The 27367-nt window shown below is 44.0% G+C and overlaps 1 protein-coding gene and 1 long non-coding RNA gene across 3 annotated transcripts; one reads left to right on the top strand and one right to left on the bottom strand.

Annotated features, from left to right (window-relative positions):
* Positions 1–1205: 1205 nt before the first annotated feature.
* mfn2 (mitofusin 2) lies at positions 1206–25368 on the bottom strand. 2 transcript variants are annotated; one of them, XM_072367877.1, is made up of 18 exons: positions 25239–25368; positions 22128–22309; positions 21669–21804; positions 19422–19584; positions 19196–19320; positions 18345–18453; positions 16799–16906; positions 15696–15849; positions 14640–14707; positions 13815–13936; positions 12414–12540; positions 12100–12204; positions 11788–11890; positions 11349–11569; positions 8056–8211; positions 7214–7410; positions 6929–7063; positions 1206–3719 (listed from the first exon to the last, which is right to left on the bottom strand). In XM_072367877.1, exons 2-18 carry the CDS (start codon positions 22303–22305, stop codon positions 3650–3652), a joined length of 2277 nt encoding a protein of 758 aa, XP_072223978.1. In that variant the 5' UTR covers positions 22306–22309; positions 25239–25368; the 3' UTR covers positions 1206–3649. The 2 variants fall into 2 exon arrangements, with proteins under 2 accessions (XP_072223978.1, XP_072223979.1); XM_072367878.1 differs by lacking the exon at positions 22128–22309 and having other exon boundaries at positions 25239–25324.
* On the top strand, positions 25239–27209 carry LOC140272431 (uncharacterized). The gene is made up of 3 exons (XR_011907917.1): positions 25239–25322; positions 25576–25685; positions 26872–27209. It is a non-coding gene; the product is annotated as an uncharacterized lncRNA (long non-coding RNA).
* Positions 27210–27367: the final 158 nt, after the last annotated feature.

Below are 27367 nucleotides of genomic sequence, written 5' to 3'. Positions count from 1 at the left end.
CAGTTCCAAAGAATTTTCTTTACTGTTCACATTGAGGACGTGTTACTGTTATGAACTCACTTACAAATTGGTGAATAAGAAGAGAACAATGTGGGGTTAAGGATCCTGCCGACTGACACTTTGACTGGTGCTGATGTTTCATCTGACTGAGATAAACCCCCATCATTAGAAATAAAATGAGATGGAAAATGATTGTGGCATTACGAAAAAACACGTGCCAGTGCACACACACACACAAAAGTCACAAAGAATTTGTTAGACCACTTTTAACTTTCAGCATAGCATGCACTGTTTCAACCAGCTCATGCAATGTCACGACATTTATTCCTATCCAGAGACTAATTATTTTTTCTCCAACAACTTGTATTGATGATGGAGAGTCTGACCACTCTGAAAACAGGGTTCAGGTCTGCACTCTGTGGGGGCCAAGCTGTGTGATGATGCTGTCTCATGCCCCCTGAACCACTCTTCCACAGCTTGATCCCACTGAATCCTGACATTGTCATCTTAGAATATGTTCATGTTATTTCCAGACTCTCTCAGGCCGACTGCAGCAGCTGTGTTGCTTTGTTAAGAAATTCCCCCACTGTGGGACGAATAAAGGTATTCTTATTCTTTCAGCTCATATGCATCTTAATGCGTTCACGTCATAGTTTAATCGTGTGTGAAATACGAAGTTTTACTTCCTTTTATGCGGTTTGCATTGCTTTTCTGTTGGCACCACCGTCGCCTCTCCATCGACCCGTTTGGGTTGACTCAGTGAGTTAATAAGCAGCGTAGTGACTCCACTGAGTGCGATGTCAGCGAGGCTGATAAAACAAATAACCTGAAGATGTTTAAACTGATTTCAAAATGACAGGATCCCACGAGTTTCACACTTTATGACAAATAAAGAACCCAAAAGATTTCAAGACCATCTGCCCTGATCCCTCAAAATAAAATGAAAAAAACCAAGAATGTTTAGTTGGTATCACCTTTATTCTTTATTTATATACATGTGATTCAACATTTTGACAAGACAAACAGTCACTGCATGCAGTACCTCCTGAAGCCATACAACCAGAACATCGTATTACACACACAAAGAAAAACTGGTAGTTAAAGTGCACGTGTTCCCTCTGAAGGAACTCCTGCGCAGCAGTTCATCACGCAGTCTTTGCACACCTGCACTTTGTCTTTTACAGCCACGCCCACTCTCATGTGGCCTCTTTTTGCAACTTTCAAAGACAAATGCTCAAATTACAGAATGTGTTCATTTCAGACAACAAAGCACAATTTCTTCTCAAAAAGTGGGACTGTTGGCATACAATGACTTTTCAGCTTATTAGCACAACTGATAAAAACTCAAATTCATGAATTAGTGATGAGGGAGACAGTTTAAACCTTTCTTTAACAATAGCTGCTACGTAACTGATGACATACCCCAGTGAAAGCTTTTTTAAGCAAGCCGTGGATACTTTGGGACTCAGTGAGAGACATCACAGAATGTGGAGGGAGTATCAAGTTAGAATCCAGAGGACGTAGTAAGATTTATAGTCCAATTTCAGACTGACCTAAAGCAGGAAACAATGTGTGTATTGTCCATCCTCTGCTTACCGACAGCAAAGCTGAGCAAAAATTCTAATTAAAACAGCTTATTTTCCCCTTCGTTTGAGAAAACACTGAGCAGCTGCTTAGGAACATTTGCCATCCTTTTCACCAGTGGATCATTCTATATGTAAAGATTGGCATCTTCAGCAGAACACACCGAGGCTGCTTCTGTCAGAGCAGGGAAGACTCACATTGTTGGAACTCTTATTGTCACAGTTAGCAGAAATCTAACAAGCATTCCCCTGTTTTTAAAAAGAACTTATCCAACAGCACACTCAGTGAAGCAGGGTTAAGCCTATAATTATGAAAAAGACTGACACTGGCTGAAAATGACTCCTGGAAGTGACATTTCTAGTTTTTTTCTAAATTTGCCACATTTAAACTGTTCATAGCCTTTCACAGTAGTCTGTTGGAAAAGCTTTAATCTCTTTATCTAAACATGAGAATCGATATGCAAAGTCTGCAGGCTGATGACGTAGCTTTTCTAAGCCAGCAGCAGCATTGTGAGCTGGAGAGCAGCTGCTCAGGTGGCCACACCTGATGGCCTGGAAAGTTGCAGGCCTCAGACCAAAGTCAGAGGCTTTCATTGCTGCTTTCATTGTATTAACATGCATTCACTGGGATTTTGGACCACAGCAGTTTTCTAATTTGGGATTTCAGAAGACTTTACCTTGCTAACTTTTAGGATATCTTATTTAATTTCAGCAAATAAAATCAAAAGTCTGGAAAAGCAGACTGGAAATGTCTCCAGGTATTTGTTCTGAGTTAGGACCAGGCTCCCACCTAAATGAAGGGGGAGAAAACAACAACTGCATTTTCTATCATCACTGCAGACACACACCAGCGTCAAACTGCAACACACCGTCTGCTGTAAAGCTGTCACTGAACCGATTCCACATGGTCATTGATCTGGTCACCACAGCACTTAATGAGCTGCTGTGTGGATTAAAACAGTCAGCTGACAGCTTCAAGGCGACGGTTCACTTAATATGCTGGGAAGTTGGCTTTTGTAGCACACCTAACTAGGCTTTTCCTCTCTGAGGCCCTCGCCCTGATCACCTGGTCTTAGACTAAATGGACAAGTCCTAATGTTTCAGGCACCTGGCCCATGTATACCTTCCAGAAATGATAACTGATAAAAATGGCTTGAAGAACTTGAGGAGGAGTAGTCCAAATTTCCAGTAAAACATGAAAATAACTCGTTAATTATAATTTGAGGGATTACTGTGAAAGGGTACGAATCACTGCAGACTTGTTTTTTTTTTTTTTTTACATAGAGTTACAATAAATAGTTTAAATTAAGTTTAATCTCTAATGTGTCTTTTGTCACCTATGACCCGCTGGTCAAAGTAAAATCTGAGCACAGAGCTGAGGCAGCACCAAGCAGATCCACCCACCGGCTGCTCAGGGAAGCTCGTACCTTTCGTACCTGAAGGGTCCACAGCAAACAAACCACTCTTAGTGCCGACCATTCAGACTTTAAAGCTTTAAAGCCATCTGAAAAAAAGCAAGCAAGCCAGCGCCAAACTCATTTCAAACAAGATCACATCAATTCTTTTCATGTTTTCAGTTCATTTCCTCATTCTACAAACAGATTTTCTGTGTGCTGCCTTATATCAGCATGGCACTTGTCAAGTGTTTAAATTAGATTATACAGGATTAAATGTACATGTTAGAGAGGTAATAGATTTAAATTCAGTTTCAAGGTCAATGTGGAGATGGTGACGGCAGCTGGTGCAAGTCACTTATCAGTGCTTGTATTCTAATCAGATGCTTTTCCTCTGCAGACGTCTGGGTCGTGCACATGTGCACGGTGCTGAAGAAACAACACAGGGTTTACAGAGAGGAACATTCAGTTGTCAGGTCAGTCAGATGATTTTTTTCCCACGCCGATGTGCTGATCCAGTTATTTCCCAACCACTCACCACCTCCTTCCACTCAAGTCAGCTCCTCCTCCGTTCAGAACCTTACGATCACTCCAGAAATTTGCTCCGACAACCTTTGAAGTTCAGAAGTGTGAAGACGGGGAACGTTCCTCTCAGACATGCTGTGCTCTGGGTCACTTGCTGTGGTGGAGGTACTGCTGGGTGAACATGTTGAGCTCGCTGTCCAGCCAGCCTGCCTTGTTCCTGACAGACACAAACACACATTTAAGCATCAAGGCTCACGTCTGAGGGGCTAAAAACAAATACAGTGGCTGAGCTTTACAACGGTCTCATTCAGATTCACATAGAAAAGGTGCATTTCAAATAGCAGCACCCAGAATTTTAATGGTCAAAGAGCTGAAGAATGATTTCAGCCCTGATCTTGTGCATCTTCACTCCGGTAGAAGGCAAAGGTCAGATAAAGCTAATCAAACGTGAAAACAGCAAGTGAGCTTCAGCTGCTCAAAATCAGTTGCTGTTACACTGCTGTACAGGTCGGACGCGTTGTGCTCAGAGATCAACGTTGTTCTGCCGTCTCCGTCACTCAGTCTGGAGCTCACTGCCACAGCTGTGCCTCTGTCAGCCGAATCTAAAGAGGAGGCTGAGCCCTGTCAGACCTGAGCTGCCCTCTGAGCCCTCATGCTGCAGAAGTTCCTAATGTGCTAAACCTGTGGTGACTGAAACAGCTCTGGGAACACTACACCAATCACAGGTTGGTGACGATATTCTCAAAGGTACTCCGTTTAGCCCCTGGTTCCTGTGGCACACCGATTCCAGGCTGGAAAAAGCCCTTTTAGCTGAAAAGCAGGTAAAAAACAGCTGGTTTACAGGCTCTGCCTCACTTGTTTTCTTCTCCACACACAAACCCGAAGCCTGCAATTGTCAGACTTAACCTTTACAGATCTCCACTTTCAAAGTACTGCTTCACTCCTAAGTTGCTACTGTGCCAGGAAAAGCAGGAGGAGCTACAGAGCTACACGCAGTTTTATGAACTATGACTGGCTGCAGTTCCAGCAGTACCAAATAAAAAAGGAGGGGGAACTTCCTTCAGTCACCAGCAGGATGAAAAGCTTCCTGCAGTCTGAAGGTGCTGCAGAGGGCAGGAGGTCCTGTTTCTTTAAGGTGGTGCTCGTCTAGCCCAACAGGCCCGGTTCAACCCAAATGAAAGTACCTGTTGGTGCCTGGATATGCGTGTGTGATGGAGTGTGGCTTGTACAGTAAAGCTCTTTGAATTGTTACACGAGCAAAGGGCCGGATAGGAGCTGGAGATGTTTGAAAGCTCATCCATAGGCTGCCATCTGCTGTTTCATGTCCTCCTCTGACAGACTAATGTACAACGTTGTTCTGAACAAGGAGTCTCAGCTTTTCCTCATGTTCTCTGCTATTTTTAAGGATATGTGTCATTAGGTTACTTTTTTGCTCACAACATTGTTGCATTATGATGCATTAGACACGTTGAGCAGATTTCTGTGAAGTGAAGGAGGTGTAGAGCCACTGGAGGGCAGTGAAATGTGTTGGGAACACCCGCGGCGCTACTGTTGGGCCCACCGTCGGACACTGCATCAGTTTTCATTCCAGCTGTTCATCCAACAAGCAGCCAGAGGACAGCTTTGAGGGAACGCTTCTCACCCAATCAGCATATTCTGCCCCACGCGTGGAGCCTGCCAACAGGCTGCAGCGGCACCAGCAAGTGATCCAATGAAATCAATGACAATGGTGCAAGCTTTTCAAGGACGCAATGAATGAGACAGACGATCGCTAATGTGAGCCGCAAACACGACAAAACAAAGTGAATTAGCTTGTTTTCATATGGCTTCACCAAGAAACAAGGAAACTCCCGACATATCAAGTACGGTTACAAGTGACGACGAGTTACCGCCACCACCCAGCTCAGCTGCCATCAAGTCCTCCCGTAGCCACCCCCTCACACCAGCAAGGCCAGTAACCGTTAACGGTAGTGTCTGGCTGATTTTGGGCTTTTTGGCCCATTTTAACTGGCCCATCCAGTTTTCTGGAGGGTTAGTATGTGTGGAAACAGTCAGCTTCAAACATTTCTGTTGTAGCAGCACTGATAAAAGGCTGCATGGAGGTACAAGGAAACCATGACAACTATAGAACCATTGTGCTGAAAATTAACTTTGTCTGAAATTACGCTATTTGTGGTAGAGATGTTGGAAGGACCCGGCCTGCCTGATGTCACACCATGAAGGTGTTTTCAGTCAGAGACTTTCTGATCATGCGGTTTGTTTGTTATATTGCATTTTAATCTGCTGACTTATGGCACTGAGAGTGAACAGTTAACAGTGTTCCCTCATAACCCTGTCTTGTCTGATCATTTTTTAATAACTTTTGAATTTACATTACTTGACTATACGGCTTCTGAGAAGAATTTTACATATAGAAGGTGTCTGTCAGAGAATGCTGTAACCAGATTTAAAGAGTTGATTTCATCATCCTTTTCTTCACTGCCATGTACAGATATGACAGAGGACGGCTACCTAAATTTTACTCCAGTAGAACTTGACTCTCTTGTTGACAGCACTATAGCTTCAATGCGTACAACACTGGACAATGTTGCCCCTCTGAAAAGGAAGGTAATCAGTCAGAAGAGGTTGGCTCCTTGGTATAATTCACAGCTGCTTTAAAGCAGACTGCAAGAAAGCTGGAGAGACAGTGGCGTTCCTCTAATTTAGAAGTCTCAATTAGTCTGGAAAGATAGTTTAATAACGTAGAAGAAAGCCCTTCGTAAAGCTAGAACTGCTTATTATTCATTATTGATAGAAGAGAATAAGAATAATCCCAGGTTTCCTTTCAGCACTGTTGCCAGGCTGACAAAGAGTCCGAGCTCTGTTGAGCCATGTATTCCTTTAACTCTCAGCAGTGATGATTTCATGAGATTCTTTATCAATAAAATTGTTTCTATCAGAGAGATGATTGATGGAATCCTTCCCACTATTATCACTGATGTATCATCAAGTAGAGCAGCTTTAGAAGTATCTTTAGAACCTGATTTGTATTTAGACAGCTTCTGCCCAGTTGATCTTTCTAAGCTAACAACAGCGATAGTCTCTTCTAAACCATCAACTTGTATTTTAGACCCAATCCCAACCACTGTTCAAGGAGGTTAGTTATGGTGGAGCTTTGGTCTGCACCAGTTTTGTACCACAGAAGTCTTTTCTGTGTTGCAGCTTCCTGCCTGACTGGCTCCATTACTGACTGCAACTAATTCAATTCCTAAAATAGAGGAGGAGATTCTAAAGCCTTGCACAGTGATCTTAACTTGTTCTTTAATGTTACTTCACCCGGTACTGTTACCAGCTGAGGTTTTTACGAGCTGCCCCCCTTCATGTGGTGCTCACAAATGGTTCCGCTCTTTGGCGGTTTCTTTACACTCCGTGTGCTGAGATTCTTACCGCAGAAGCTTGGCCTTGCTCTGGAGGTTGTCCAACAGCTCAATCTTGCTGTTCATATTATTGATCTCATCTTCAAGGTTCTGACGGGTGACATCTACCTGCTGGCAGAGCTGCGCAAACACACCTGCCAACTCCCTGTTTACCACAACAGCACACATAAGAGCAGGGTTACTAAAGGTTACAGTAGCCAAGAGATTAAGATTTAGCCATTGCTGGCATTTAATGCTGAACCACAAAGACAGCTAAGGTTCTCCACTCTCCTTAGAAATCATTGATCAAACTCACTGCTGGACTTGGTGGCTGCAGTTGGATCCAGTGTAGCTGACGATGAGTTGCAGCTTCTCACTGGCGTAGTCCACAAACTGTCTCTTGAAGGTTCTTTCTTTGGCCTTGGTGGTCCAGGTGAGGCGCTCATAGACATAGAGGAGCCCGTACAGGCCCAGTGACAAGGCTATGAGACGCCAGCCCACTGCCTTCCAAATCTGCACACATCAACAAAGCTGAAGCCTCATGGAATCTGGTCGCTCTGTACTTCAACACACTGAGGCCGGATAGGACTGAAGAAACATCACGTGAATCACCTGAGTTTACAGTTAGCTTAAAATCAGTCAAGAATGAGGGTATAACGAGAGAATTAATGCATCTGGTAGTCAGTGGAAGAGCCCCAGTACGATAACCACCTCAGAAAATAACAGTTTCACAGTAACACTATGCATTCAATAACCGGCAAAATGCCAGAAAGTTTACCAGCTTTATAGCACAGCTTTAAGTCAAATTCACTGGCACACCTGCTGTAGATAAAAAAAAACTAAAACAATATCGCAAAACAAGTTGTTCAAACTTATATCTGTGACTCATGTCCTCCTCTTGACTATCCCTTAGCCCCACCCCTCTGATGTTTTTCAAGGTAAGACGGCCCTTTTCTATTAGGATCAAGGAAGTAGTGGTCTGTCAGTCATATCCATGCTGTAGGCGTATGCTGAATCCTACCAAAGCTCATGTTAAGGTCCACTCTGTCTCCAGTCAACCACGTGTGTCTTTTACCTTCTTAACCAGGTCACTGAACTGTAAGCCTTTATCATCTAATCTAATGTATAATGGGAGTGTGTGTCTGTGCATATTCTCACCACACCGCCAACAACAAGAACACCCATGGAAGTACGAGAAGTGAGGGAAGCAAGACCCGTCACCATGGAGACCATCAGCTCCTCCTGGGTCATGGAGCTTTGTGGGAATGGAGGCATACTGGTGCAGACTGGTGTCAAGGCCATGGGCCGGGGGACCTGCAGGTGAAAGCAGAGAGCACAGGGCCTGCTTCAGTGTGTGACAGACTCCCATCATTTAATGAAGCAACTGTTCCACTGAACAAGCAGACAGCTATGAAATGATCACATCTCCCACTGTCACATCACATCTACTGATGAATAAGTGGCATGCACCAAATTTCAAAGTTATTTTCACTGCTTAATGCATTGTTAAAAACGTGCCAGAAGAAAACAGACATGATTGGATGGGACAAAAAGCTGGAAGAGTTCAGGTGAGCAGAGAACAAGGGAGTGGTCTGCTCCTTTCCCTCTTCCACTCAGTAAGTTTAGCAGTGGAGACGATGATGACGTGGCTTATGCCATTGTGCTGAGCTTGGAAATGGGATATTTAATTATGGAATAGCGCATTCTCTCGTCTGATGCAGGAACAACAGTCCTCTTAACATCTACTATAAAAGAAGAAAAGTACTTTGGCGCGTGCCACTACTACAGTATTCACCCCCCCCCCACCCCACCCCACACACAAAAAAATGACAGCTTCAAAACTTCCATCTGACATGACCTTAAACACACTCTGAAACAGATCACAAAAAATGGACTCAGGCTGTAGATTTAAGGTCAGTTAAGGCCACATGCTGCCCAGCAGGTTGACCAAGCTGTAGCAGAGGAAAACATGGAGCTACATCTGTAAAGTTTATCTATATCCAGGTGATCATGGAGGCATCCACCTGTAAAATAACACTTCAGGCTTAACTGTACAAAAAAAATAAATAAATCAAAGAACATGATCCTCACAGTGCTGTCTGCTTTGACCAGATGAGAGTGGAGCACTACAACTACTATCTTTTTAATGTTAATAGAAGAAGATGTTTGTGTCCAAAGTGTAATAATAAACCTGTTGGACACTTCTTTATAACGGTTTCTGTATTTATAAAGTCAATTTGTGAAGACAAAGAGAACGGCAAAGAAAAATATTAAACACAGTGGCCATAAGCCTGACATTTTCCTCTTAAGAAGTTCAATTTTTTAATGTGTGCTTGTATGTGGCATCTGTGGTCAGTCCACACCAAAGATGCTGCTCCAAAGTGTTTCAACTTGGTAAGAAATGCTAAAAACTACACAAACAGTTCATTTAGCTTATTAATCTGGTCAAAACAGTCATAATCCTTTTATTTAACTGACTGCGCCAGGCCACTGCTAAAAAGATCATCTGAGACCCAATGAATCCATGATGGTACAATCATCAGCCATCCTCTCCTCTCAGCCAGCTGACTCCATTAAAAGGCCATGGTCACTTTAGCTCCCAGATCACAGGAACTGCTGCTCCACATTGATACAATGACACAGCTGACCCAAACAGTTCACACAGCAGAGCTGAGGTGTCAGCTGAGTAGCAACTCCTGACTTCATCCAGCATCATAAAGAGAATTCCTTCAGAGGACAACTTGAGCTCATATTTATAGTATCCACAGAGCTGTAACTGCATGACATCTTCAATACACAGGAGTGAAAACAGCTACTCATAAAACTCTCAATTCGTAACATGCATTACAGCTCCTCTCCTCACCTCCAGTAAAGTACTGCATTTCTAAAGCACTTGTTGCCCACTAAAGCCTCTTTTCCACCACATGTATTACACACAAGCATAAAGCAGTTCCAAGTCTACACAGAGATCCTAACAATAACTCTCATCACACAACCCACCAAAGTTTAGATCTAATGGTTCTTGGGCAGCTTATTGCAAATCACATGGAAAGAACATTGTTAATTCCCGTTCTCCAAGTTTGTGTGTTAAATCTTTTGTTGTAGCAGGTTAGACTTCTTTTAATCTGGGTTTAGGGGTTGAAATGACCAGATTACTGCGCAGCTGCAAGACTCACCGGCTCCGGGTGAGACCCACCGGCTCCGGGTGAGACCCACCGGCTCCGGGTGAGACCCACCGGCTCCGGGTGAGACCCACCGGCTCCGGGTGAGACCCACCGGCTCCGGGTGAGACCCACCGGCTCCGGGCGAGGCTCACCGGCTCTGGGCGAGGCTCACCGGCTCTGGGCGAGACCCAGCCCTCTGCCAGTGGGCCCTATACACCCTTGAATTCTTTATTCGCCTTCAGATTCATTTTCTGTAAACAGCCCAATGATGAGCTTTACCCACTCCATCCTAGTCTCCTCTGTCCACGGGGCATTCTTCCAGAAGGATTATGGCTTCCTCAGATACATTTAGTCAAGCTTTAATCTGGCTTCTTTAAGCAGTAACGGTCTCCTGTCATGCCGCTCCTTCACATTCACACAGGTAGCTGACTGTTATACTGCAAGTCAGCTTGAATTTGTTTGGTGGTTTATTTAGGTTCCATTCACTGTTTTGGGTTTTTGTTGCAATCTTTTATCCATTTTTGTCTTTAATCCACATCCAGGGAAATATGCTTCAGTGTGGTGGTTGGCATTAAGATGTCTCGAGATGGACCTGAAGCCCTGACATCATCTGTACTTTTTCACTAATTTGGTTCAAGTATTCAGACTTTGTTCTTCCTTCACACAACAGGAAAGTTGAGTCAACACTTGTCCATTTTAACTGGCTGCATGTGTAATTTCTACATGCCAGCACCGTTACAGGTGACGAACAGTGAAAAAAAGAAGAAGAAGCAGAATGCAAACAGAAGAAATAAAATGAGATTACCAAAGCATTTGTCATTTTTGGTAAAACTACACATCTACAAAATATTTTTGTCTGCAACCCCTCCCTCCAGTGGAAAAGCATCACTTTAAGGGTAAATGTTCCCTTAAACATGGGCCTGCGCTGACTGGAAGCTTCACCCTCTGTATGTGCTCTCACACTAAACACCACCTTCAGACTTTGGATGCAGAGACCACAGCATCGTGAACTTCAGCCTACAGATGATCACAAATCCTCCGTTTCACTTTTATGGTTCAGCATGATTAACAGGGATCCCAAAATGCAGAAATCTGGGATAGTCACATCGAGAAGAATAAGAGGTTTAAAGAGAGGAACACAAAATCTTTTGACAATGATTCCATGTGACATATATTCTATGTCTTAAAGGATACTGGTATTGATGATTCATTAAACCTTTTTCAGGAACAAGCTCGGTGCTTAAGCACTGCTCTGAGAAAGTTGGTGTATGTCCTTGGGCTTGTTACCTGGTCACTATAGCCCATGAGGGCCCGTCGGGTGTTCTTGGGCCCCAGGAAGCGGTTGACCAGCATAGTCCATCCCAGAGAGAAGTGGAAGCTGATGTCCTCCTGAAAGTCACTACAAAGCTTGTCACAGGCCAGGTCGTAGGTGAGGCTGAAGCACTGACGAGGAACCATCTTGTCTACCTGCTCCCTGACTGAGGAGGGCAGCAGAGGCTTCAGACCCTCTGTGCACAAACACACACACACACAGCTGAAGATAAAATATTCAGTAGGAAAACATCACAGTTCATTCATATTTACCATGGCAGACAGGGAAAGAAAATGCACACATGCAGGCTACAGTCCTCACTGCAGCTTTAGATCTGCAGCACACACACAAGCCTGAGCTGTGCAAACAGCAGACTGTTGGTGGCTGGGTGTGACAGGAGTTAACAGTTCTTACCAATCATGTCTGTCTGTGTGGCCTGCAGGGCACTGGTGATGGAGGCGGAGCACCTCTCTGACATGTTCTTACCCAGACCCTCCTCTATGTGGCAGTGGAGCTCCTAAACAAACAAATGAATCAGCACCTCAGTTATCCAGTTAACATGGACTTCAGTTTTTTCTGAACAACGCTAAGCAGCTTCTGAAGATGCCCAACTTTAGGATAAATTAGCCCACAGTCACCTACAGCTCATCAGTCCACACACACGGCTCGCTCCAGAACCAAAAGGATCCTGCAAATACAGTCACTGCAATTACTGTCCAAACTCACATTTTTGTAGACTTTGAGCACCACAGGTGATGGGTGGAAGTCCATGTGGAAATCATCCACCAGCAAGTGGAGCTTCCTGATCTCCTCTGCCATGGTGTTGGACACCTGAGCACAAAGCAGGTATGATTATCAGCACCTGTAACACTACTTTTGGAGGTGAAAATAAATCTATTCTTTGACTTGAAGACTTTTAACTTTGTAAAGTATATCACTTCTTAAATCACCGCCGGCTCAGGGACAGAGAACGATAGCTGTTACAACACTATAAAAGGCAGCTGCAGCTGAACGTGTGATGTGTCATGCTGGGGGCTCACCTGTCTCTCCACCTCCTCTGTAATGTTCTTGATCTTGGCCTTACAGTCCACAGTCATCAGGTCTAGTTGTTTATCTATAAACTCCAATCGGTCTTGACGGTCCTCTTTGGTCTCTAGGCAATAGATTCTGAACACAGAAACACACACTGATGACACAAACTGGCCTTACACACACGTTACACACACACACACAAAATGTTGGTTTTTTACTCAATGGAACCATTTAGGGGACATCTTACCCATCTTCAAACACTGAATAAAGAGAACTCACAGTGTGAGAGGACAGTTTTCATGATATTAACATACTCAGTATCGATAGTTTAAATATGTAGCGTGTGAGGCACAGCATACTTATGTAGAACCTAAGTTACACTCATTTCTGGATGGGCACTGATGGATCAAAGGGGTCATTTAAAAATGTCATCTTACTGTTTGAAATCAGTTATGTATAAGAAAAGTATGCAACACAGCTGTAGGTAAAAACTTTATCGATCCTAAAACATGTCGAACAAAAACTCAGAAACAGAAAGTTGGTGTCATAGTTTCAATTCTGGTCACATGTTCCAAAGAGTTTTGCCTTTAACTGAGAATACATGTTGAGCAGAGAATGCCTCGTACGGTCTTATTATTTTCTTCTTTTGAGCATTTACATAAGTGAACACATCATGAAAGTCCTACAGAGACTGTTAATGGCTCAGCTAAAGCAAGAAAGTGAACACATTTCAGGACCCACCCAATCATCCTGGGGCAGGTGTCAAAGATGCCATCATCTACCTGCTTCAGAGAGCCCACTCTCACCTGGTCCAAGCAGACAGCACTGTGAGGATCATGTTCTTTGATTTCTTTTTTTTTTTGTACAGTTAAGCCTGAAGTGTTATTTTACAGGTGGATGCCTCCATGATCACCTGGATTATTGACCACAGTTTGTGAGGATGAAGAAGCAGAAAATTGTCCCTTGAACTGTTAAGGCTTAAACTTTTGATTCATTCATTTTATTCATCCATATAACAAATTAAAAAAAAAGAGTTGTTGTATTAAGTATCGATTCAGGCACCAGCACTTTTTTTTTTTTTTTTTTTTTAAAAAGGATTGTTTTAGTTCCATCGTGGGAAAAAACACAAAAGATACCCTAACCCAGTTTATAAATAATTCACAAGAAAGACCAACTTCTGCTGCTAATGTCTTGACAGCTGCTGCCAGCTGCTGCCAGATGTATCTGAACATGGATAGCTCACGTGTGCCACCTGGTGGCTGTTTGTGGAAATGGCAGCTACACGATTTTGCAGGAATAAAATCCTTTCAATCCTCTTAATGAGCGCATCTCATTGATGTGACGTCAACTCGTCAGAGATGTGATGCCGACACAGTGCATACGTATGTCCAGTGTAAAACAACACTCACCTCTGTTCTTGGGCTGCAATGTGTACCGAGTCCATAATGCGGCGCAGAGCTTCAGAAATCTGCTTGGCCCTCACTGTGTGCTGCTCAAACTTGGTCTTTACTGCAGACTGAGAGATGCACTCCTAAACAGAAAGGTTAGCAGCAATGCACTCATTAACTCAAGAGAAGAGAGGGACGTAAATGACTGCATCCTTCCAGTAAGAGCCAGAGTATTTCTAAGAGTCAAGTGTGGATGACGATGCTGCTGAAAGGGAATAGGTCAGGTGTAAACCAGGAGTTGTAAATGACTGCAGCACATTAGCTTTTATATTGTTGTGGCTGGTAGTTAATCTGTTCTTCCATGTTATTTTTACTTAATTTTTTCCATTTTGTATTCCCTGTTTGCCTTATCTACAGGTGTCAATCAAAAAGATTAATTCTGTCAAAAGGAATCATCTTAGATGTCTATTTGTGTATGTATCTTCACAAGCCTGTAGAGGGGCTCACAATAAATCAGTCAACCAGCCATTTTTCCCATCTAGTCTTTGGCCTAAAACATGGTGTGGTTGTCCTGTACGAGGCCACCTCTGCTTTCATGTAAGGGATGTAACAGGCAACAAAGCAACTGGCAGTGTGATGCCTGATCACTCAGACACTGAAGCGTTTAGAGACAATGAAGCCCGAGCTGCTCCCGATGGCTGCTGAGTACAGCGAGTCAGCTGTTTGAGAGTGTGTGTAAAGGTAATGTACACTGCAGAACCTAGCTGAGGTCAAATAAATGCAGGTCCTTTATGTGTACATTCAAACCAGTGACTCATCAATACTGCTTCACATAAAGGATCTTACTTCGAATCGTCTCTCAAAGTTTTGGAACTCAAACATTCTGGCTTGGAATCCTTCAGCAAGAGCTCCACCTGGAACAGGACAAGAATAATACAGCAATCATTATTTGTTCTGATAATATTCAGCGCTCATACCACCACATGACCTGACCCTTCCTACCAAAACCACCTGACTGAACTGGCCCTGCCCAGAATATTATCTAAATAACAGTCTGAAATGATCTTTTAGAAAGCACTTAACAAGTCACAACCCATCACAAAGACGGAGCCTTCCTCCCACGTGTTGCTGCACACTTCAGGCTGTTGATGGCACACTACTGGACTGAGCCATCCTCAAACTCAGAGCTTCTCTGTTGTTCAGAGTCTTGAGCTTGAACACATTCACAGAGAATCCGACACGTTCAATCACAGGCTACAGCATGTGGAACAAAGAATAATTTAAATATTTAAAGACATGCTCCAGGCTTTTCACTCATTTTTACCGTCATAGCTGACAGTGTAAAACATGCTATCAGCTAATTTGCTGTAAGCTTAGCTCCCTGTTAGGACTCCTAAGTGCCTCTCCAAACTGAGCACGCTCGGATCGCAGTCACTGAAGAACTTCACAGAATCTCTTACTGAGTTACTGAGCTCAGTAACGGTTTGTTGGACATGCATCGAATGATCAAAGTTATCATTTTACTGACAGCGATTTTCTGAGATACCTTAAAGAAATCATATAAAACAAAAAACAATATGCAGTTTGATTTTACTACCGTTTGGTTATTCGTTCTATGGCATGACACTGTTCTCAGATTACATCTGATCTCTGTTTATGGCACATCTGGCTTTCTGATGCAGTCCAATGTAGCATTTAAATGGCTTCTTGAAAGAAGCCTGGCTGACAAACCACACACTCCACATTTAGTGCGCTCTGCAAAGAAACAACTATGTCACCAGATACAGGACAGTGCACGGCTTTGTTCATGGTACCTAAATGACCTTTGATCTGATGTTCTGTTCTTTTATCTTTTTTTGAGATGGTACAAAGCCTGTCAGATTCCACAGACTACACGCCCACCTGCTTCAGGCATTCCCTGGGCCTTCTGCACACGAGCCTGAAGTACTTCTTTGGCAGAGACGAAGAAGATGCGGTCGCTGGCCTGTGCTCGGTCCACCACACCCAGCTCATCCACCAGGAAATTGGTGCAGCGGTCCATATGCTGTCTGCGGACCTGATACAACATATCAAAATAAACATGAACTGTCCCAAACTATGTAGATGAGGGGTAAACTTTCAAAGATCTGCCAACCCTTTTCAACAGAAAGGGAAAAGACTGAACTGAACTGTGAGTCTGGCATCAATTGGAGGATACAACTCAGATATGATACAACAAAGCTCAATGCAGTTTTATCAGGAAATGCTAAAACACCAAAAATGAATAGCACTGTATATAGTGCTGTTTCACGAGATTTGTGTAACCTTTCTTCACTGTAAGTTAAAAACAGACCACACTGTTCTCGTGTTCTGTCATTCTGAAAATGCTTTTTTTTCCAGCCTATCAGAAACTATTTTATAATCTGACTTCAACAGCAAATTTTCAAACATTCTTTGAAAGAAACAAAGACACTAAATGAACTCTGCCCAGGACAAGACTGTCTGTTGGAGCTTTAAGATAAGGATTATCCAACAGAGCAGCTGTCAAAAGTTCAACAGGCCCTCCATCAGCATCACCGGGCCCCATGTGGGAGGCCCGGGGAAACGTCCACACCAAGCAGCTTTCTCTGTGTCTCTACAGCTTGAATTAATGCATGAATTAATGCTTTTTGTGTGTAAACCAACAGACAAGCATGCAGTCCTCTTCATGTTACCTTCGGAACCAGCTGTACCATGCATAGGACTGTTATCAGCCTACAGGAAAGAGGCGTCTGTTTAGAATAACCATCCAAGATGTTTGCTACTTTGATTCTGGTTGCATCAACACTGTGCTGCTGCTGTGGTTTTTTAAACTGCACTACAGTTAGTCTTTTGTCAAAGCACAACTGTGCACAGTTCTTAAAAGCCTGCCTTAACAACTTCATTGTCCATAACGATCTGCAAAGACTACATCCTCGATAAAAAGTTTCTCCTTCCTTTTGTAATGTAGCTCTCAGGGTACGTGTGTTGATGCAAAGCATACTGACCTCCTCCATATATTCAGGCTCCGAGGCTGAAGCATCCCAGCGGTTGTTGAGGATGAAGATGTTGGGACTGGAGAGACGCTCATTGACCTTGTGAAAGAAGGACTTCTCCTGCAGGAGGACAAAATTGGCAACTTTTTAAAAAGGTTTGAAAAAGTTCTACTGAGCCAAAAGGGGGAAAGTGTGTGCGAGCCAGGACCAACAGCCTCCCTATTGTCACTTTGGGGCTTGAGCAGTGAGATGTTTCAACATCTGTCCGGAGGTGAAACTCAGCTCCACCTGGCTGCTGGCTGGTTATCTCTGTGCATGAGGTGGACAGCTGTGAGTGGTTCTAACTGACTTCTACGGGATTCTGACAGGTTTCTTATGAAATCTGCTTCATGTGGAAGGTTTATTTTATTTTTTTTAGCATTTCCTGTGCTCGTTGCTTTATGTGAATAAGTGCACATTGTTTGCTGTGATCAACAGTTCCACCTTTACATCAGACTCAGAGCATTTCCTGTGCAACAGTTCCACCTTTACATCAGACTCAGAGCATTTCCTGTGCAACAGTTCCACCTTTACATCAGACTCAGAGCATTTCCTGTGCTCGCTTTGTGTGAATAAGTGCACATTGTTTGCTGTGACAGACAGTTACATGCTCATGTTTAACTGAGTGCTTTCTTTTTCTGCCCATATTGGATCTTTATGTGTACACTATGGGTGTGACGAGATCTCGCGAGATTAAACTCGATAATTCGACGAGATTTGTGTGCTATCCACTTCTATTTGTGACCTGTGGGGGCAGTAAAGTGCCTTTGCCATGTCGAGCCTGCCAGAACTTAAAGGAGAAGGAAAAGAAGAAGAAGAAGAAGAAGAAGAAGAGGAGCAGCAGCAGCAAGCAGCCAGAATGACGTAGGAAAATACCGGTATTACCCCTGAAGACGCCCCCGCCACTTTCAAATCGTTTGTTTGGCAGCATTTTGGCGGAAACGATAAACGGCAGCAGAGCGACCGAACGTACGATATGCAAGCACTGTATGAAAATAATGCCGTACACCGCGGGGATTTAGTTTCACTTTGTGGAAGAAGAAGTTTATTAAAAGCTCACGCTTACATCCTGTATGGAAAGAGTTATACTAAAACATTTCAAAGTGCATGTGGGTTAAATAAAAGTCTGTTGGTCCAATCATATTTTGTCATGGTAGTTTTCTTAAAATCTCCTCTCGTCTTGTGAGCTGAGGTATCGTCACACCATAGTATACACCTTTTAAAATGTAGTGTGGAAACTGCACAGTCCCACTCTGGAGGTGTTTCAGGGCAGGTTGGGTGATGCATTGTGGGTAGGTTAGGGCTAATACTGCAGGCCAGCGGCCCCACAGGGCACACGCTGGCTCAGAGATAGTTCTGCCAACAGCAGCCCGATAGAGGAACTGTGGCTAAGTAATCACATTACTTCTGAATTGCATCAGTGCTTATTTACAGTGCTGCAGGTTATTCCAGCTTCATCTTTTATACAACCATTCATTTAGTCCTGGATTAAACACACAGCTGTTTGTTTGTCTCTCACCGTCTGCATCAGAGTAGATTCAGAATTTGCCACCAGAACAAACACATCAGCATCCAGGCAGAACTTATCAATCCAGCTGTCCAGTTCAGTGGTAACATCGATACCTGGACTGGAGAGGAGAACAAGTAGAGCACAGTATACAGCATCAGGGCAGTGCCCTATAGCTCAGCTGGTGTCCCATGTACAAAGTCTGTAGTTCCCTGACACACTGAGGCCCTTAACGGCACATCTTCCCCTCCTCTCTCCGCCTCCTTTCCTGTTCGCCTACTTTCAAATAAAGGTGCTTTGAGTCAGGCAGACTGGGAATGTACACACAGGTACCGTATTTTTCCGGCTATAAAGCGCATTAAATGAAACAAAACTCAGACAAGTCAAACTTTATTCAGCTCACTTGTTTCAGTTTCAAATCCGCTTCGTCAGCATGTCTCTGAACAGGAGCCATTTTTGGGGCAGCGGGTTCAGAAAATGAATGAATGAATGCACACACCTTAATGCTGAAGCTCAGATCGTATTACTCTGCGAGGCTCGTGACTACGGTGGCCGTAATGCTCAATCCATCAAACAGTGCAGCTTTGTAGCTTAACAAGGTCGTGCTAAAACATTTTGACAGATTTTTGAGCGCCGTGCACCACATAAAATCTGTTCTAGGTCAGAAAGCACAACCAGGATTAATTCATACATTAGATGCACCACACTGTCGATTTTTGAGAAAATTAAAAGGATTTTAAGTGCGCCTTATGGTCCGAAAAATACAGTATATATATATATATATATATATATGTACATATAGAATAAAGTTACCATTTAACATATCAGTTACAAGCTGTAAACACGTACGACTTGGCTCTTACCTGTCCACCAGCACCAGATCATCTCTGAGCAAAGCACACTTGGCTTTAGGCCACATGACACAGACCAGGCTACCAGCATCCAGGTCTTCATCTTGGTGGAGCGCGTGGGCCAGCTGGTTCACCGTCTAATACACACATCATTGTGTCAGCTGGGTTTAAACATGCGCACGCACGCACACAGTTTTCCCAAAGCTGAAGCTGTGAAGACATCTTCTCCTTTACTGACCTTTATGCTCTTCTTCTCTTCAGAGCCTTCTGTGAGGAGGAAGGCATCATTGCCGTCCGTGCCCTCCACCCTCAGAAAGCAGTTGGTGGTATGTCCTATTCCAGATGGCAGCACTTTGTCACACAGCATGGCATTGATCACGGTGCTCTTCCCATTGCTGGTCCTGTGGAACAACCAACATGTCAGCAGTTTGTTAGTCAGTTCAACCTGCTGAAGCATGCTTTAGGTTGATCTTTAATGCAAACACGTTGGATTTTAAAGCAAAAACATATTTTCCTTAATTTCAGATGAATCGCCTGCGATTGGTGAAGCACAGAAAAAGTGAAGGTAAGTCACATTGCAAGGTGCAGCCTCTAATCTGACTTGCTCCTGCGGTTACATTTTGTTCTGTTTGGATAAAGTCTGTAAAAGTTGTCTGATGGAAAAGGAAAGATATGGAGAGGTTAAAACCAAGGTCAAAAGCCAAGAAGCTGACTTTCAGTGCCCAGGGAAAACACCACGGAACACTGGATCACTCACCCTCTACCTCTGCACACATCCCTGCGCATCGGGAACTTTGCTTTTGGACAGAACCACTTTGTGACAGCGTAAAATCTACTAACCCAAGGAAGCTCCTAAAGAGTTATGCTGTGATCTACTGATTCACAAGCCAGTTTTGTGTCTGATCCCTGTGAACCAAAGACCACCTCTGTGCAAGTGGGATTCTCACATCACATGAAGACAACATTCAGCACAGCTGAGGTGAGCTCCGTTTAAAGTTTGACCATCATCCCTGTCCCAGTACACATGCAGTGGAGTGGAATCAGGCCATTGACTGGAGAATGTCTGATGCTGTGGACTGTGTGAGAAAAGACATTCTGCTGCTAGAGAAGGATCATGCAGTGCTTAACAACAAGAGACTGCTACATTCCATAGTTCAGGACCCACCAACAGGTTGTGGTCAGAGGATCACAGAGAACCTCCCTTTACCAGCCCTGTATGTATCCACCTGCACGAATGTTCAATATTCATTTATGGGACATGTCTAGAGGGAGAAAGTCCCTCAAATCATTTCCAAAGTACAGAGGTTGCTGTAAATAGTGGATAGTGTCTGTCAGTGGGCCTACATGATGAGATTAACTGGGTTACAGCTACAGTTGGGTTATGCTCCTTATCTGAGGGTAATTATCCTTGGATATATGGCGGTGAATGAATGGAATCACTGGCACAAAGCATGTCATACCCCGGTACAATAGGTGGCGCTGTACCCTTTTCAGCTATCGCTAATAGAGCCACTTCCTGTTGACGTCTTCACCACCAACAACAACAAACTCAGGCATTCAGAAAGATGGCGAACGCAGAGCGAGATGAAGCTGCGTCCCTCTACATCTGTGATGAGCTGGTTATGGCACAGACGATGCACAACGGCGCATTCTCCATCGCGTTGTTTGTTTCTTTCTGACGGCGGCGACAACAACAGTAATATCGTCTCCTTCCACTTCCGGGTGATGATCCCGGGAAAAAATCTGGAGCATGCGCAGAACGCTCGATCCGATCCGCTGTCGTCTACGTGCACGTTCAGTGCACGTTTGCATTGAGTTATCCCAGGGTTTTAATTCGATCACGAGTAATCCGATCCGATTCCGTTTTTTAAAGTAAGATTAAGGTGTCTAAATGAGCTGAATAACTCAGTTTTTTTGTAATTTAGCCTTTAATCCGATCTGATTGCCCGCATGTAACCGCACTGAATGCTACAGTGAGCTGAGTCAGCAGTTTGCCTGAGTTCACCAACCGGAGCCCTCCAATCATGCTTTAGACCACAGTTAGTAACGCCCACCTTATACCACACACCTGAGTGGAAAAAGGCTGAAAAAAAAAAAAGTAATAATGTAGAAACAAATATAAAGTCAGTAAAAAATAAATTGATGGATAAATGACACATTTAATCATTCACTTTCTCATATATTTATTTATCGAGTAAAAGAGGAGAGGAACATTACAGCATTAAAATCTAAATGTCTGCATGTTATTTCCCAAAACTGAGAGCCAGTTATTACGTGCATGTGAACATTGGGTTATACCCTGACCTCATCGGGTCTGACAGAAAAGACGTTTCATTCAATCTTGAAATAAAACGGTGGTAAATAATATGTGTCAAGTATCATTTGTGTGAGTATCTGCTTTGTACAAAGCAAAATGCTCAGCTGTAGGTACAGGCGAGTTTGATCCAGATGAAATACATAAAGTTGTTAAATGCTAGAACTTTACCTCCCAAAGAAAACCACCTTCATGTGTCGGCGGGCGAGCACTTCGCCGATCCCTGCCACCTTGGCGAGGTAACCTTGGACCTCCTGGACTTGCTCCTCGGTGTTGACTGGGTCCAACTCTGCATTTTTGTAAGTATCTGCAATAATGAGGTGATCACACAGTCACATTCTCATACCTGGGGTACCCGTTACCTGGCAATATATCAGCATGACATCTTTTTTTAAGGGTCAATAGGTTTTGTGGCTCCAGATCAAAATATTTTTCTGGGCTCTTTTGAAGGGTTAGGGTTAGAACGGTTGCACATCCCGTCCTGGGGGAACCACCACAACCTAAACTATTTTGGCACCAAATTCTTTCCTATTCAGATCAGGACTATAGAAATGGTTCAATAACAAAGCATGAACATTGTTGTTTGTGGTGATGTAAAGTGGCCTGTGTCCCCGACAGGCAGACCGGTACCTTCCAGAAAGGATGCACTCTCCTTGATGTAGGCCCCCAATTGTTCAAATATTCCATTAATCTTCTTCTTTGCTGTGACGAAATGCTTAAGCGGGGATGCGTTCACTTCTGCCATCATTCTCTTTTCCTTCTTGCAGTGAAATGGTATGGGGTTGGGTCGGGAAAAAACCAGAGACATGGCCCTAGACAGAGGACGAAACATGACAAAGTCCATTAAAAGCCTGTCTGGCAAAAGCGTCAGTGGCATCCACACATTTACAGTAAAGGTAGTGCAAACGGATTATCTACAACAAAGTGTATAAAAGTGTGTTCTTCCAGTCTAAAGACTTGTGGCCATTAGTGATGCAGCAGCATGTGAAGTTAAATACTGTTCTGGTCAGTGTGAGACTTCAGCCCCGTGTCTTCTGTAAACCGTCAGAAGTAATCCAACAAGTTAGAACCACTTCATCAGAGCAGTGTGCTGCAAGGCAGCTGTTACGTCTGCAAGGCTTTCTCTATGGCCGCTGGCTCACAAAACAGATTTAATAGTAGCTACATCAAGAGAAACATGCAGAACTCAATACATTCATATGTGAACCCATGAAATATACATTTTTCAATGACTTTCATTTCCATTCCTTAGATTTAAACAGTGACGCTGAGCGGACAACACGTCTCACCTGTGCCCGGCTTCTGCTACACAAACACACTCAGCTTTCATCTATTTCACCTTAAACCTGTTCCAGAATCAGTTTTCATTCCTATGACACCCAGAAGGCCTCAGTTAGAATTTTATGGGCTGACGCCTGACAGAGGTCACCGTGTTCTCTGGTGAGGTCATCAGCAGACTCAAACAGGGTTTGGGTTTTGGCCACGTACGCACAGAACCTTATCAGAAAGTAGAAGAATACCACAATCTACCCTCTTTGCTAATTCCTTCTACGCTGCTGTGGGGCATGTATCTTTCCTGTTCCTGTTAATAAATTCCCATAAGAGGCTGCCCAGATGAGGCCGACCACTGGTCTTTTCTCCACAGCATAAAGGAGACCCTGAATTGGACTCCTGGCACCCCGCTGCGCCCCAGCAGTTGAGATCAGTCGTGAAAGTTGTCAGTGTAGGACGTTATCTCCTAACTATTCTAAAGTGGCAGATGTTTGCTGTAGAGCAGGGATGTCCACATCCGGTCCTGGAGGGCCGCTGTCCTGCAGGTTTTAGATGTTTAGATGTTTCCCCATTAGCAGGCTTGTGCAGAACGTAACAATCTTTTGAAGCGATCCATTTCATCTGAACCAGGTGTGTTGAAGCAGGGAAACATCTAAAACCTGCAGGACAGCGGCCCTCGAGGACCGGTTTTGGACATCCCTGCAGTAGAGGTTCAGTGCGACAGCTTCTGGAGTTCCTTCTAATCAAAAACACAGCAGAAGGTGGTGGGCTTGCCCCCGTAGCCTCTTATTTCCTCTGCACAGGGGGGCTGCTGAAATTCTTCAGAAAGCGTGTTGGAATCTGGACAAAGACTGGGCAAAAAGCAGCTTGTGAGATGTGTCTGTGCAGCAGGTGGCTGTGAAGGAAGCCAGCCGTGCTGTAATGTGAGATGATGCGAGTGCACTGTGAATGAAGGACCAGTGGCTGGCCCCGGCAGGATCATGTGAATTAAAACGATGAGCTTACAGCTGGAATGGTGGTTACGGCGTTTAGCGAGCAGGATGTAGTCAGAGGACATAAAGCATCCGCTCATGGTGATGTCTCGGTGTCAACGGTCAACCTTTAGTTCACAGAAGGGCGCTAACCCACAGACCAAGGCACACACTAGTTATTAATTACATTATGTATGTATGTATGTACATACATACAGTGGTGTGAAAAAGTGTTTGCCCCCTTCCTGAGTTCCTATTTTTTGTATGTTAGTCACACTTAAATGTTTCAGATCATCAAACAAATTCAAATATTAGACAAAGATAACACAAGTAAACACAAAATGCAGTTTCTAAATGAAGGTGTTTCTAATTAAGGGGAAAAAGATCCAAACCGACATGGCCTGTGTGAAAGTGACTGCCTCCCCCGTTCCAACAAATGAACTGTGGTGCGTCACATCTTTAGAAAGCTGAGTGCAAACACCTGATTACTGCCACACCTGTTCTCAACCAAGAAATCACTTAAAGAGGACCCGCCTGACAAGTGGAGCAGACCAAAAGATCCTGAAAAATTGCCCGCTGCACGCTCAGGACGGGGATTGGATCAAAGAGAAGTTTTGATGCAGTCTGCTGGGCTTTTTTTTTTTTTTTTTTTTTTTTTTTTTTTTTTAAATCGGCTCTGTATCTATGAATTTGACTTTCCTGTTTGGAACATCATTGTCCATCCATCCATTATCTGCCGCTTCTCCGGGGGTCGGGTCGGGTCGGGGGGTCAGCAGCTTGAGCAGAGAAACCCAGACTCCCTGTCCCCGGTCACTTCCTCCAGCTCTTCCGGGGGGACCCCGAGGCGTTCCCAGGCCAGCCGAGAGACATAGTCTCTCCAACGTGTCCTGGGTCTTCCCCGGGGTCTCCTGCCAGTGGGACCTGCCCGGAACACCTCACCAGGGAGGCGTCCAGGGGGCATCCTAACCAGATGCCCGAGAGATGGACTGAGCTCATTATTATTTGGGATCTTATCATCAGGCTGTACTTTATGTCCCACTCATGATGGCTACCTCTTAATACACTTCAACCCTTCTATTTTTGAGAGTACAGTTTATTTCACTGCTTTGCTCCTGGTGCAAAGCAACAGGGACAGTTCTGATGAAGTCTCCAGGGGGTCATGGGCCACCACCCAGCTGTGGCTTTTAAGGGAACACTGCGCGCGTGGTAGTTTCGCTGTGCACGTCAGAATCTCCTGAACTGCACATCAACATAACCCGTTCACCTCCTGGAACTGTGGCCGGCCTTGGCTCGGCTCATGAAGCAGGCTAACCTCCCAGTCTTCCACAACCACCGGCTGTCTTATGATTTCCGGTCATTCGCTGGAACTTTCTTAATGCTGGTCGATAACAACGTTGTTAATGGCGACAGAGCCGTGCTACACTACAAGCTAACCCGTGCTAAAACAAAAATCAGCCACGCTTCACACCAGCTGCTCCAACCGTTTTCTGGGACTCACCGTGGATGAGAGTCGTTGCTTACGAACAATCCTCTTGCATCCTGGCTCCTCGGCTGTTGAAATCTTTACGAAGAAACTGCCAAGGTGAGTGCGCAGGCGAGTGTCAGCCCGTATTCCGTCTGGATCTCTGCTGAATCAAGGGGGCGTCGTTAAAAGGCTCAGGCTGGGGGGCACTCTGCCGTTGTCTCTGTCTGACAGGGTGGCTTTAAGGGAGTCCAAACGTTAACGACCCTAATGCATACTGGACCAACAAGACATTTGTATGATAACGACTATCTTGACATTTCCGCCTTCTCTCTGCTCTGCGACCGGGCTGGCGCGCTGCTGCCCCCTTCAGGCGAGGAGGACCTTCCCCTGAATTAATTTCCCTGTCGTCGCTTGAGACTCGCGGAGCGACAATCGCGTATGAAATGGAGATCTGCCCCTGCCCCCTCCCACCACTGACGGGTAGAAAACACTGAATCATTTATTTTCTCCATTCGTTCATTAACTTCATCCCCAGGGTGTTTCACTTGTAGTTCTAACCAACCATCTCATCTTACATACCCCTCTGAGATCTGCCAAAAATGATTAAGAGTCCAAGCTGAGATCAATCTCAGCGGAATTCAGCCTTAACCCTAAAATAACGTGGACATCATATTTCATACCCACCACCACAACCCTGAGTTGGATTAAGCAAGCATCTGCTCTTCATTGGGTTCTGGAATTAGTATTGATAATTGATTGATTGATAATTAATTAATTACTAACCCTACCCTACTTTTGCATACCTCACTTTTCAGTTTTTTTTTTTTATTTAATGAAATGTATAATTTTCTTTGTACTTTACAATTCTCTGCCACTTTGTGTTAATCTTTCACATAAAATTTCAATAAAATATATCTGTTTGCGGTCATAATGTGACAATGTGGAGAAGTTCAAGGGGTACGAATACTTTTACAAGCCACTGTCTATCAGAGAATGCTGTAACCAGTTTTAAAGAGTTGATTTCATCATCCTATTCTTCACTGCCATGTGCAGATATGACAGAGGACAGCTACCTAAATTTTACTCCAGTAGAACTTGACTCTTTTGTTGACAGCACTATAGCTTCAATGCGTACAACATTGGACCATGTTGCCCCTCTGAAAAGGAAGGTAATCAGTCAGAAGAGGTTGGCTCCTTGGTATAATTCACAGCTGCATGCGTTAAAGCAGACTGCAAGAAAGCTGGAGAGACAGTGGTGTTCCTCTAATTGAGAAGAGTCTCAATTAGTCTGGAAAGATAGTTTAATAACGTATAAGAAAGCACTTCATAAAGAGCTTGAACATGTCATTGGGATTCAGTTATCCCAATAATCGGGCCCCTCTCTGTGGAACCAGCTGCCAGTTTGGCTTCAGGAAGCAGACCCCCTGTCTACATTTAAGATTAGGCTTAAAACTTTCCTTTTTGATAAAGCTTATAGTTAGGGATGGCTCAGGTGATCCTGAAACATCCCATAGTTAAGCTGCTATAGGCTTAGACTGCTGGGGGACCTCATCTGTCACACCTTTCCTCACTTTGCTCTCTTTTTCCCCCTGTTTAATTTCTCAATTGATTTTATGTACATGTGACATTATTGTGGTTATTAACTTGTGTTTCCCTGTTCCAACAGGTATCCTTTGAATGGTGTTATGGTGTTTCCCCCCCCCCTCTTTTCTGTCCTCTCAAACTCCAGCTGGTCGAGGCGGATGGCCACCCTTCCTGAGTCTGGTTCTGCCAGAGGTTTCTTCTTGGCTCTGGTTCTGCCAGAGGGAGTCGTTCCTTTCCACAGTCGCCTCAGGCTCAGGACGGGAGATTGGACTGAGGACACGTTTCGGTGCAATCTGTTGGTTTCCTTAGCTAGGATATTATTTTAATTTAATCAAGTACATTTGATTGGATTATGATTACAATAAATTGGGAGTATAATTGTGTTGGACTGTATCACTGAAGTGCCTTGAGATGATGTTTGTTGGGATTTGGCAATATATAAACCGAATTAAAAAATGCCAAAGGGGGTGAATATTTTCCAAAGACAAATCAAATGTTTTAAATCAGATACATAGTCCACATTTATATAGCAACACCATCATAAAGGTTTTGTGTTGTTCAAAGTAAAAAACAGAAGC

The sequence above is a fragment of the Leuresthes tenuis genome, unplaced genomic scaffold (genome assembly GCF_036924035.1).
Source record: "Leuresthes tenuis unplaced genomic scaffold, fLeuTen1.0.hap1 SCAF_16, whole genome shotgun sequence".
Lineage (NCBI taxonomy): Eukaryota > Metazoa > Chordata > Actinopteri > Atheriniformes > Atherinopsidae > Leuresthes > Leuresthes tenuis.
Note: the sequence above shows the minus strand (reverse complement) of the source record. Positions and strands in the feature narration are given on the sequence as shown.

Coding starts and splice junctions, on each gene's coding strand:
- mfn2 (XM_072367877.1), bottom strand. CDS start 22,305: ATGTCTCTGGTTTTTTCCCGACCCAACCCCATACCATTTCACTGCAAG. Junction 21,805..22,127: donor GAGTGCATCCTTTCTGGAAG/GTACCGGTCTGC, acceptor TCATTATTGCAG/ATACTTACAAAAATGCAGAG. Junction 11,891..12,099: donor TGCTCAAAGTCTACAAAAAT/GTGAGTTTGGAC, acceptor TTGTTTGTTTAG/GAGCTCCACTGCCACATAGA.